This window comes from Tetrahymena thermophila (genome assembly GCF_000189635.1).
Source record: "Tetrahymena thermophila SB210 genomic scaffold scf_8254359, whole genome shotgun sequence".
NCBI classification, from domain to species: Eukaryota; Ciliophora; class Oligohymenophorea; order Hymenostomatida; family Tetrahymenidae; genus Tetrahymena; species Tetrahymena thermophila.
The window spans coordinates 109,661-123,082 of record NW_002476143.1 but is presented as its reverse complement, the minus strand read 5'-3'; the positions used below and the strand labels follow the sequence as shown (position 1 = coordinate 123,082).

The window sequence follows — 13,422 nt, the reverse complement described above, 5'->3', positions numbered from 1 at the left end:
ATAATTAATAATTATCTAAACAGATATCAAAAAAAGCTTTAACTTAATGCTAATAATAATATCTGTGTATCGTGATATTCAATAAATAACCTTTTGCTTCTAAAATTTTACAATATTATATATTTTGCATTTGATTGACTGAATAATCTGTGGATTTTTTTGCTTATATTTTATTTAGATAAACATAAACTAACTAAATAGAATTAAAAGTATCAATTCTATTTTATATGAATTAGAACCAATAATCTATAAATAGTATGGTCAATTACTTTTATAAAAGTCGCAACTAACTCTTAAACTCACCATTAACACAAAATATATTAATATAGATAAATTCACATATATCCTTACAATATTTAAACTGAAATAAATACTTCGAGATGCAAATTCATTAAATAAAACATCAGTAAAATTTCTTAAAGCTATTAATATATCTTATATCTATCTTATTATATTAATTCTTACTTTCAAAATATTGAAATTCTTTAAGGTAAACTATAACTTAATTTAATTTATCAATCTATCGCTTGGGAAAAGAAAAAGTTTTTTTATAAATTATTTAGAATTAGATTTAGAAAATAAAAAGATATTTATTTATTTACTTTCTAATCATAATAAATAAATAGCATCCATCATCATCATTATTTAATTTAAAAGCATTTCAATTTAATTTATTTAAAATGGCTATTTTAGCTTAAACTGAATTTATTAGAATTGCGTCCTCGTCTTACTGCTCTGATTATGAAAATAGTTGGTTTCTTTTGTTTTATTTAGCTAAATCTCTCATTTGCTGCAGTTTAGTATCCAAGTATTAAACTTTTTTTGAAATTTTTATTATTTTTTATTGGTCGTTAAGTAGCTCACTTTCGTCTATTTTTTTCCAATCATCGATCTACCTTTCTAATTTATATTTTTATTTAACATCTTTCATATAATCTTTGTATTTTTTTTGATTTAATTAGTCTAATTTAGAGCTCTATAATTCGTCATTTTAATTATGGGTTATTTCACTAGCCGATCTACCAGATTTATTCTTAATCTACTTAAATTATTTATATAATTGTTAAATTTATTCGTTTTCTTGTAGTTATTATTAAGATTATTGCACATTCTCAGACTTTAAGTTTACATTATTTTATGATTTTAAATTTTGCTAGGATCTAGCTTTACTCTTAATTATATTTTCAGGTGAGCGTTTTTTTCTTTTTGAAATTTACAAATTTTATTCATCTGATCTGTCTTAAATTTCCTCGAATATTTAAATTTCTGGAATATTTTTGTTTTTTTCTGTTTACTTTTTTTAATTTTCTTCTTATTTCTCAATTCTCTTCATATCTAAATGAGCGTTTTGTCTTGGTTATTATTATTTATAATTTAACTTTTAAGGATCTTAATGCTCTTTATCATCTTTTTAATCAGTTTTAGAATTCAATTATTTTTGATTTTATGTTATTTAATTTTATTTTACATTTTTATTTGCTTCTTTAACTTCTTACTAGAAGTGAGCTGTTGCTGATGGTATATTTTAACTTTTTTAGTTTTAATCAATATTTTAATTTTTTTTATCAGAAATTTGTGGTTTATTCGTCACTGCTCCTTAATTTTAGAAAGATTCTAAATCTTTCTAATGAGATATATTTAATTTAGTCTATTCTATTACAATATTTTTATTGTTTTAGATAAAATTGTTTTCACTTTTTTAAACTTCCAAATTATCAAATGAATTTTTAATTTTTTCATTTTTTTATTATTTTTATTCTGTTATAATATTTTTATTATTTGGAACTTAAATGTTTGGAGTTTTAGTTCTATTATTGCTCAAAGAAGTTTATTCATTGTTGTTATTTAAATTGAAATCATTTCTTTACTCCTAATGATCTTTATGCTTTTATATCTTTATAGGACTGCTTTTTATAGCGTTACTTGATCTAGAGCTAGTTTAGTTTATGTTTGTATCTTTACTATCTATTAACTAAGAGTTATCATTTTTTTATTCTTTTGCGTTTTGCTCTTATTTAGTTTTATTAATATTTTAGTTTTAATGACTTACTTCTTATTTCTATTCAACATTTATATCAAAAGCAGATGTAGTAATTTGAGGTTCTCTTCTGATTTAAATAAGATCCTAAGATTGGTTTTCTTTGGATATTTTTTTCTTCTCTGAAGAGTAAAGATCATCTGTGACGAAAACTTCTGGAAGTGGCGAATGCTCTCCATGAAATTTTTAAGTTAATATTTTCCTCTTTGATCGCTTGTTGATTTACTATTCGATACTTGTTTATTTATCTGAATTCAATGCCAGCATAATTTCTGAAAGAGATTAATCAATTGATCCTTCATTTGTTTTAAAAACTTTTTCTTTATTTGCTAAGTCTTCTTTATGATTATCTATCCTCATAAGTTTTTTTTCTTTTTCTGTCAATTATTCATGATTATTGGAGGAAATATAGTTAATTTATGACTATTTTTTATTGCTGTAATCATTATAATGTAAATTTATACTCTAACTAATTTCAGATGAGGACTGTGATCTTTTCATCCTTGATGAGTCTGAAATGCTAGGAAAATAATTTCTCTGCTTTTAAAGAAGCACCTTTTGCATAATTTCTTTCTTTTTCTAATTCTCTTTTTTTTAGTGCTCTTCGTTGAGCACCTTTACATAAGTTTGACTTTAAGTGTATCTTTCTTATGAATATTATCTTATTTCTTACTAATTTTTAAATATCTTTTCAGCTCTTTGCTACTCTTTTTCCTCTTTTACTCCTTCATACATCTTTTCATGATCTTTGAAAAGTTTGATAGGATCCATTCTTTTTCTGTAGAATTCACTTCTTTATTTTATTACATCATTTCTTTACTAGATTTCAGGTAAAACGACACTTGATTAGTATTTCTCCTCCATTTTAACATAAAGAGGCTTTTGATTAAATGTATACTGATCTTAAGAATAGTATTAGTTAGCATCCTAATTAAAAGGATTTCTTTCTTCGCTGTAAAACAAGGACTCGTCTTCATTATTCTGATCACTGATATTTGAAATCATTTATTCTGATTTTTAAAAACTGTTAAAATTATGAACGTTTTTTTATTCCTTAAAACCAGAATTTTGTTCAACTAAATTCATTTTTTAAAATAAATCATTGTTCTAATAAGAGCTATTATGTTTCTTTAATTAGGACTCACTTATACTTCCTTAATATTAATAAATAAAAAAGTAATATATATGTTTATTTTATAAGACTTTGTTAAATTTTATTTACTTTTTTCTCTTTTCGGCTTCTGTTTGATTTAGCTAATTTAAATCTATTATTGGTTGTGCAGAATATTATGCTTCATTTTAAGCAAATCTGCTATCTATTTATGCATTGAATTATGATATTCTTGCATCTCTTCTCTTTCAATTTTAGCTTTTTCTTTAATTTCTTTTTGGGTTTCAACTATTTCAATTCTTAATAAATCAATGGTTTCATCTATTTTTTAAGCATCTTAATTTAACTTATTTTGTAACTTGTTTAAGTTTACTAAAATCATTTTTTATCTTCTTTGTTTTCCATATTCTATACTGTTAATAGATTCTTATCTCAAGTTATCATGATTAGAGTATTTTTATGGAATCTAGGATACTTTTTATTCGCTTTTCATTGGATTTTCCTTTTGATATTCGTCTACTTCTATTTATTATTAGCTTTACTTGTACATCTCTCTTTCTTCTTACATCCTTTTCCTATGTTTTTCTTTGAGTCTATCTAATTATCTTTAAGTTTCTATAGGAATTTCTGTGATAAAATGCTCTTTTTAAACTTCATTTTACTAGTTTTGCAAATCATTGGCTTTAATTTAATCCTTTTTAAAGTTTTGTTAATGATCTTCAGTTTCAAAATGCTAGCTTTTTATTTAGATTTATTTTGCTTAGCTTCTCATTAAAGTGAATTACTAAAAGTAAGTTGAAAAAAATAAAAAAAATAACTTTAACTTCAACCAAATATTTATTAACAATTGATTATTTTGATTTACTTTTTGCAATTGAGTAAATAATAATCATCCGTTTAATAATTATTGACAAGACTAATTAAATAGTATATTTAAATTATTATATTTGACATAAAATTAAGCAAAAATATTCTAGTTTTAATAAAAAGATTTCATTACTAAATAAAAATAAATTTACTAAACTTTTTTTATTTTATGAAATATAATAAATCTTTTATAGAAAAAAATAAATTTTAAATTAAATAAAATATAATTTGATCTATAATTATTAAAAAACATTCTAATAAATGAAGATCATTTTTAGATAATAATTTAATTTATAAAATCCTCTAATTTGTTAAAATATTTTCTTAAATTCCAATTAAAATTTGCTAAAATGAAAAAATCTAATTTAATTTCTTTAAAAACTTTCATTATTTAAAATGCATTGTTAATATGTTTCATATAAAGCTAATGAAATTATCCTTTTTATCAAAAAAATTGAGTATTTATTTTTTTGAAAATTTTTTTATTTAAAAAAAATATTTACAATCATTTTTTATCAAAATAAAATATACATTTTAATTGAAAATATTATAATTTGACTTAAATCACTACTAAGTACTAAAAAGTAATTAAATTAAAAGTGAAATATAAAATTTACAACTCTCTAACAAATATTTTTAGAGAATTAATTTAATTAAAAAATCTCTAATTTGTTAAAATATTTATTTAAATTCTAATTAAAAATTGAATTAATTAAATAAAAAAAACTAATTTATTTTCTTTAAAACTTTTCATTCATATTCATAGATAATATATTAATAATATTTTTAATATAAAATGAATGGAGCTTTCATATTTTATCATAAAATTAGTTTATTATTTTTTTAAATAGCTGATAAGGTAAATGATAAATAAATAAATATATGTGATTTAAGAATTAAATCTACTTTTTAAAAATTTTTACTTTTTAGAAGTGCTTATTAATAACAAATATCTGATTAATAAATACACTTTTTTTTAAGTTTGATTTAGTGGCTTTAGAATCTAATTATCTTTTTTAGTTGATTTACAAAAAATCAAATAGAAAGCTCATTTATAAATTATAACGAGCTAATCAAATAAGAATTTTGATAAAGAATTTAAACTTCTTGAAAGTTAATTTTTCAATAGTGATTAAAATAATTAAGGTCACTACCTTATTGTTTATTTATTCAAAATGAATATTAGGTCTCAACGGCTGTAACCTATGCAATATGAATTTTATGATAGTAACTAAAGATAAGAGTCTGCTTTGAAATAAAATTCATTTTCGAAATTTAACGAAAACAATGATGAAGATGAATTAGATTCTCTTATTTAATTTTGTAGTTCTTTGAATAAAAATTCAAATAATGTTGCTAAACTTCCACCTAAATTGATCCCTGTGAATTAAAATATTGTTAGATACTTATAATTTAAACCTTGGAATGGTGTTTTATAAGATAATGTTTAAGACAGTGGCTATTATTTTAAGTTAAACAATTGTAATATTAAACTAGTAAGAGGGCTACTAGAAGAAAATGGATTTAGAGTATTTTTTAGCTTTCTTTAAATGGCAATTATTTTAATAAAAACTAAATGATTATTAGGAAACCATTGACAAAGATTGGACAATTATGTGGGTCGTTGGATCTATAAAATCGGAAATATATCAAACCATGATGGCATATTAAAAAGTAAATATATTTTTTGTTAGTTTTATCAATATATATATTCGGGGATATTTAAGAAAATCAAATTAGAATTTGAATATTATACTTTAATAAATCAACAAAAATTTATAGTTTGAAAAGACAGCATTAAAAACAGCAACAACAATGCAAAATATATATTATTCAAATAGGTTAACCACTTTCCTAAGAGTATTGAAATTACTAGGAAAGATTTGATGAACAGAAATATAAGCAAGATGTAAATAAGATGTGGGTTATCTAACTTTAATTTTGTTCCTAAAACCTACATTCTACCATCAGAGTAATCTCTGCTTATAGAAGATTTTGAAAAGATTAAATCCACAAAGTAATTATTTATTGTTAAACCTTAGAATGGTTCATAGGGAAAGAATATATTTGTTACTGATAAGCTAAACGATGTAATAATAATGTATTTTTTTAATTATTTACATTAAATGATTATTAAAAGATTCTGAGAGCAAATGTCGGAAGCGGTTTAGTTGTCAGCCATTATGTAGCGAATCCTCTTTTAATTAACAATTTAAAATTCGATTTGAGAATATATGTTGCAATTACTTCTATTCATCCTTTAAGAGTATATATTTATGAAGATGGGCTGGTTAGGTTTGCAACTTAAGAATATCATGCTGATATTGATCTACTTAAAGATAAGTAATGATAATATTAATTAAAGTAGTTTTAATATTTTGAAAATGTATAAATAAGGTACGTCCACTTGACAAACTATAGCATTAACAAAAACAGCAATAATTTTGTTAGTAATAAGGTAAATAAATATTGCTTTCATAACAAGCAACTGATTCAATATAATAAATTATTTAGGATGCTTAAGAAGATTTTAAAGGAAGTAAATGGTCACTTGCATCTCTTAAAGATTACTTAAGAGTCAATGGGATTAATGTGGAGCAACTATTTGATAAAATAGAAGACATGATAGTAAAAACAATCATCTCAATTGAGGGATAAATTTTCAGTTCTTTTGAAATGCAAGTTCCATATAGAAATAATTGCTTTGAAGTATTAGGTTTTGATGTTTTGATAGATGACACATTAAAACCCTACCTGCTTGAAGTTAATTTGAATTCTTCTTTAAATACTGATAGTCCTTTAGATTTAAGAATAAAAGGTGAAATGTTAAGCGATTTATTTACTTTAGTTGGGATAGTTCCCTTAGACTAAAGGTACTCAATCGATTAGTCTTTCAACTTTACATTAAATAGTGCAATAAATGAAAAATAATATGCTAACATAGTCAATTCGTTGACATCTAATTGGGAGTAACATAAGAAACAATTAACAAAACTTGAAAGGGCAGTTTTAAAAGAAACTGAAGACGAGCTCAAAAGGTAATCTAAACCACTTATCAAATAAATGAAATTAATTAAAGATAAATATTTTTAATTATAGATGTAGAAAATTCAAGAGAATTTATCCAGGTGAAACGTGCTTTAAATATAAAAATTACTTTGAATAAGATAGACCTTTTAATATTTTATTGAGAAATTGGTAATAATCATTTTTTTATGAAAATACATTTAATATAAATATTTTATAAAAGGGAAATGGATAAGGCAAAGAAAAATAATATAAATCAAAGTTTAAACAATCATAAATACAGTGCACCTGTGAGTAGACAAGCAAATCATAGTTCTGCACAAAAAACATCACCATCTAACACAAGCTATTACTAAAAGTAATCAAATTTAAATTTTTTAAAGATATAAATAATCTAATATAAATTCAATAGTACTTCTTTTAATAAAATTGGAGCCTCCACTTTAGGATAAAGAAATAGTTCTTTACTTAAATCAGTAAATATAAAAAGAAACTGAAATTAATTAATTAATTCACTAATCTATTTAAACATTTTATTAAAATTTAACTAAACACTTAATTAAAAATGCTTCTATATAAAATAGTAAAATATAAAAAATAGCATATATATTTACATAGATAATTAATTAAATAAAAATTAAAATTTGAAGATCAAACAATTTAATTTATTATTATATTATTTAACAAAACATTTATTTGTATAAAATTAATTCGTAATAAAGTTTACAAATTAAATCTTGTATAAGCAATTATTTTATAGTTTGTATAGTAAATTCTGAAAATCAACCTAAAAAATTAATAATAATTTAAATAGGTTTTTAGTGTATTTTTTATTGATTATTTATTGAAATTATTTGTGGCTTTTTCAGAAAATTCCTTTAATAAAATTGAATACTCCACCATAATACAAAAGAAATAGTTCTCTTTTTAAATTATCTCATTAAAAAAGGAACTTGAATTCATTAAATTCGTCTATTTGAACATTCTCTAAATATTTAACTAAACTCTTAATATATAATGCTTTAATAAAAAACAATTAAATATTAAAAAAATAATAATAAAATTTAAAAAAAATAAAAAATAAATGATTAAAATTGAAAGATTAAACAATTTAATTTATTTTTTTGTAAATTAACAAAATATTTATTTACATAAATTGAATTTACAAAGATAACAATCACAAATAAAATTTGTATAGAAGTCAGATTTTTTTATGAAATAATAATTAAAAAATAAACATAACAAATTTATATATTTTAAATGTATAATAATCATGTATTTATTGATTACTAATCTAAATTATTTTTCATACATTAGGCTGTTTTTAGAAAAATGTATAATTTACATATTACTTTTATTAATTATTAATATATTTAAAATATTTTGCTTTCTATTATTTTAACTTATATTTGATTTTTTTGATTCTACTTTCAAAAATACAATAAGACATTAAAATATATATATATATATATTCAGTCATATATATAAATTACTTAATAATATTTATTAAATAAACTTCGAAATTAATTGTTGCAAAAATTAAATAAGTAATATCTTTTTGAATGTCTAGTTAAGAACAATAGTTATAACAACCTCCATCTCAAATTTAATAATAAATCAAAGATAACTCAAATATGTTTGGAGGATTTACTATGAAATAAGACCCTTAGCAGTAGAAGTACAAAAGTATGATAAAAATTCATTTTAAAAGTATTTCGCAATTGATTAAAATAATTTTTTTATAAGTAAGATACTCCTAACTTTACTTTACAAGTAGAAAATGGATTTCTCAATGACAATTACAAGCTTAAAAGCAAAGTGGATTTATTTGTTAAAGTTTTTATTGAAAATTAGCATTTTAGAACTCATATTTCTGTGGATTGTGGTAGAAATCCTGTTTGGGGGAAGGAAGCAACTTTTCCTTTTTTTGAAAATCAATTTGTTGAAAAAAATTATCTGATGTAGGTTGAATTATGGAATTATGAAACGGAATTAGGGGATGTTTAACTTGGTATAGGAATGCTTGATTTAATGGAATCTTTCAACAGTAGTCTAAAATTAAACAAGATCCCCATTTATGATTCTAAAAATATGCAACAACAAATAGGGTTTATATCAGTAATCACAAAATTTGCTTATAATTTTATAGGAAAAATAAAAAAAGAATAAAATGTAAATACTTATTTATTTATTAGTTTTTTTATTAGAAAGCTAGTGTCCTCATATTACTTATACTTTAAAATTATTTAATAAAAAGAAATATGGTTCTCCTTTAAAATTCACTAAACCAGTGATAATTGAAGGAAATAAAATTACAAAAAGTGATGTTTAAGAGAGGCAGATAAGCTTCGAAGAGAGGATGAAAAATTTAAAAGAAAAGTATAATATTTAATAAAGTAAAAAAGATACAGTAAAATACATGGACATAGAAGTAGGCAAAGATATTTATAAAGCTATTCATTAAGGGATGGTTTTAATTGGAAAAAACAGGTAAAATAAATAAATAAATTTTATAAATTATAAATATCAATAAAATTATTTTATTAATAAAGACCTGAAAATCCAATAAGAGAGCTAGGATTGTTCCTTTACAATTACTAAGACTAAGTTTAAAACTGAAGATATTATTTTAAAGAAAAATAAATACAACTTTTTATGGTTTATATCACAATTATTTTATATTACTCTATATGATAAGATGAAATAATAAATTATAATTTTTCATTTTTTTTAAGACGAAACATTATTTTTCAATTAACATCACATCTCAACTTTCACAACTAATTGTACTTAATGTATTACAATATTTTTAATAAATAATCACAATATACAACATAATCTTTTTGGTATATCTTCAAATATTTTATTAATAAAAACAACACTAATTAATATTAATACTAATACTTAGATTTGCATGAAATCTCTAATTTTCAATGAAAAAAAGTTAAATATTTTCATTAGTTTTTGAATGAGAAAAAAATGCCATAGATTCTTCCTTTCTCCTCTGATATTCGATAACTGATTTTCCTTGTCAGGTTTTGAACTTAACGAAGCTGTTTTTTTGGAAGAGTGTACTCTCGAAACTCAAATTTTGGCTAAAAAACATGATAACATTTATCTTCAAGTTGGAAAAGAAGAGTAGAATAATTTCATTCCTCCCTAAAAACTACATATATTTATTCCAGGTTTCAAATATTTATATAAAAAATGATTAAATGACAATCTACATGTTTTTTTTTCTTTTTAAATAAAAATTTATCATATTTACCTTTGTTTTAAAACAAAGTAGGGTATTTTAATTTAATTAAATTTTTCAATTATGCCATTTATTTTCAAAAAATTTTTGGGTGTGAGTGGCCTTAATTAATGAGGAATTACAGTAAATATATAAAACAGATTTTTTATTCTTAGATAATTTTTTGATATATTTCAAGCTTGATGAATATTATTTGGTTAATAAGAATTTAGTAAATAGATTATCTCAATTTAAGGTAATTAATAGTTGAATTATGAAGTAACAAAATCAATTATTCTATAATTTTAAGCATTTGAAAAAATAAGGTCACTAAAAACCAAAACTAACAAAAACGATAATATTTATTATATATATATATATATATATATATATATATATATATATATATATTACATAATGAGATTTATAATTTTATTATACTCTATTTTAGTTTTTTAAAATCTAATGAGCAATCCTTTATCTAAAAATAAAATAATAGAATATTTAACTTTTTGCTTAAAAAAATATTTGATAAAAAAAATGATGCAATTTAAATAAAATATGTTAAAAAAATTCAGCTATCGAATTATATGTCTTGTCAATTTTTTTATAAATCGGATCTAAGCAGTCATGGATTAATAAAATCAAAACAAATTAAGTAAATGTGTCCATTTATTTTTCTGAAAAATTATTCCACTAAATACAATTGCCATACTTAATAGTTAAATTAAGAAATAGATCCAATAACTCACCTTTTGCGTGTAAATACAAAATTGAATTGATTTTAATCCATATTGATAATTTTCATTATAAAAATGCATTACGAAACATAAATAATATAAAAATAAATAAAAAAATAAGCACATATTTTTCATCTTCTTCATTAATCATGATGAAATAAAAACATATCTCCACTCTTTTTAATTTTGCTTAAAATATTTTAATGCACTCATAAAATATTTGATTGAATTTGTAAGCAAATTTTAATTATTTATAAAATTTTTTATCAATTTTAGTGCTTAAATTATATAGAATAGTATCAAAAATATATTTAGAACTCTACAATTTAAGGAATGTTAGATGATAAATATGTTTTTTAAATATTTAGAATTAAAATAATTTATATTCATTTTTTATAATAAAAAAAATTAAAAATAACAAGTATTGATATTAATAAAATAACAAAAGAATAATTAACTGAATAAGAATAAGAATAAGATTTAATAAAAAGGGTTGATAATAAATTAAATATTTAACATAATTTAAATAATTTATTCATATGTAAAAATAAAGGTTGTAATAAAAAATTTTAACAGTCATTAAATAAAATTCCTCAAATAGCAAAACATATTTAACAAAAGAAATCAGAAAATTTATAATAAATATTTTTAAAATTAAATGTAGAAAAAAAAAGAAAAGTAAGTAAGATATTTATATGATTTTTGCTAAAAAAAATATTTTTTATTCAATAAAAATTACTAAATATATTCTTATATATATATTAAAATTTAATTATATATTTATATTTAAAGTCAGAAAATTATTAGTAATTTTTAGCAAAATCTGTTCAATAAGGGAAACAAATAGCTCCGAAACATTTTCCTTCGCAGCAATCACTCGTATATTTGCAGCTTTCTTCTAATATTTTACAATAAAAAGGTATTTTTAAAGTAAAAAATACCAAATAATTATTGCTAGAGAATTTAAATAGGTAGTATAAAAAATATTTATCTTAGTTGGAATAATATATTTTATATAAAAATACAATTTTTACAAAATTAGCTTAAAAATCATAGCTTTTTCAATATAGATAAATAATAACTAGATATCCATACTCATTTTTTGAATTTGAGATATGTGTTAAAAATCAAACTGTTTCGTTTTTAATTTAGATATTTTTCACTAAGCTGATTTTTATATTTAGATCTAATTCAAGCATTTACTTTGTTTACTTAATTTAATATTTTTTAGAGTAATTTTAAATAGGAATTATTTTAAAAGTTAACTTATGTGTGAAAAGGGTTTTATTTTTTCTTGTTTATTTTTAAAAAGAAAATATAAATTTCCAGCCAGAATAAAATTATTTTTATAATTTTTGAATCATTAACAAATTTAATACTTTTATTCATATATAATCATGAAGGTTTATAAGAAAGTAAATTTAAAAACAATAAAATATTAAATTGAGATAGCAATGATTTAGATACTAAAAACTTAGGTTAATAATTATTAATAAAAAACGTACTTTTTTTATAAAAGATTAAAACCAAAATAGAAATTTTTTAAAGAATCTTTTTAAGCTTAAAGTATATTTGTTTTAATTATAATATATAAAGAAAAGTGAATGCAGGCGAAACCTATCTTTGTAAAAATTTTTTTCTTTTTCAGATAGACTTAAATGTTTTAAAAAATATACCTATTAGGCCTCCTGTGGGGATCTGTGGATAGAGCTATCATTGATGATATTTTTGATGAATAATATTTGGTTAGAAAGAAATTTATAAATAATATATCTCAATTTAAGGTAATTAATAGTTAAATTATGGTGTAACAATTTCAATTATTCTATAATTTATAGTATTTGAAAAAAATAAGGTTACAACAAGCCAAGACTAACAAAATCATAATATTTATAAAATATATTACAAAATATGAGATTTACAATATTATACTACGTTATTTTAGTTTTTTAAGATAGATCTAATATGATATCCTTTATCTAAGAATAGTTTAATGGAATATTTTATTTTTGCTTTGAAAAATACATGATACTATTAATGATGTAATTTAAATAATCTATGTTACAAATATTAAGTTATCGAATTATACGCTTTAAGTTTAAAATCAATCTCACATATCTTTTCGAATTTTTTATAAATCTGAACTAAGCTGTCATAGACTAATAAAATAAATTCAAATTAAGTAAATGAGTCCATTTTTTCTCAAAAATTATTCCGCTCAATACAATTGTCATGTTTAATTGCTAAATTAAGAGATACATCTAATAACTCACATTTTGCTTGCAAAAGCAAAATTGAATTGATGCTAATCCATTTTGATAATTTTCATTATAAAAAGCATTTCGAAACATTAATAATATAAAAATTAGAAAAAGATTAAGTATTTTCTGTAATTATGAGTGCA

At 20.7% G+C, this 13,422-nt stretch overlaps 3 protein-coding genes across 3 annotated transcripts; 2 read left to right on the top strand and 1 right to left on the bottom strand. All coding sequences in view use genetic code 6, as the record gives it.

Annotated features, from left to right (window-relative positions):
* Window positions 1-661: 661 nt before the first annotated feature.
* TTHERM_00837860 (hypothetical protein) lies at window positions 662-4,026 on the bottom strand (the record flags this gene model as incomplete). Its single annotated transcript, XM_001025260.2, has 2 exons — window positions 3,261-4,026; window positions 662-3,192 (listed from the first exon to the last, which is right to left on the bottom strand). Exons 1-2 carry the CDS (start codon window positions 3,919-3,921, stop codon window positions 662-664), a joined length of 3,192 nt encoding a protein of 1,063 aa, XP_001025260.2. The 5' UTR covers window positions 3,922-4,026.
* A 1,165-nt stretch (window positions 4,027-5,191) lies between these two features.
* On the top strand, window positions 5,192-7,540 carry TTHERM_00837850 (tubulin-tyrosine ligase family protein; the record flags this gene model as incomplete). Its single annotated transcript, XM_001025259.3, has 9 exons — window positions 5,192-5,545; window positions 5,604-5,690; window positions 5,858-6,106; window positions 6,157-6,359; window positions 6,414-6,474; window positions 6,531-7,054; window positions 7,116-7,214; window positions 7,267-7,401; window positions 7,456-7,540. 9 exons carry the CDS (start codon window positions 5,192-5,194, stop codon window positions 7,538-7,540), a joined length of 1,797 nt encoding a protein of 598 aa, XP_001025259.3.
* A 1,065-nt stretch (window positions 7,541-8,605) lies between these two features.
* Window positions 8,606-9,662, top strand: TTHERM_00837840 (C2 domain protein; the record flags this gene model as incomplete). The annotated part of the gene is made up of 4 exons (XM_001025258.2): window positions 8,606-8,729; window positions 8,794-9,215; window positions 9,301-9,533; window positions 9,596-9,662. 4 exons carry the CDS (start codon window positions 8,606-8,608, stop codon window positions 9,660-9,662), a joined length of 846 nt encoding a protein of 281 aa, XP_001025258.2.
* Between the last annotated feature and the right edge of the window lie 3,760 nt (window positions 9,663-13,422).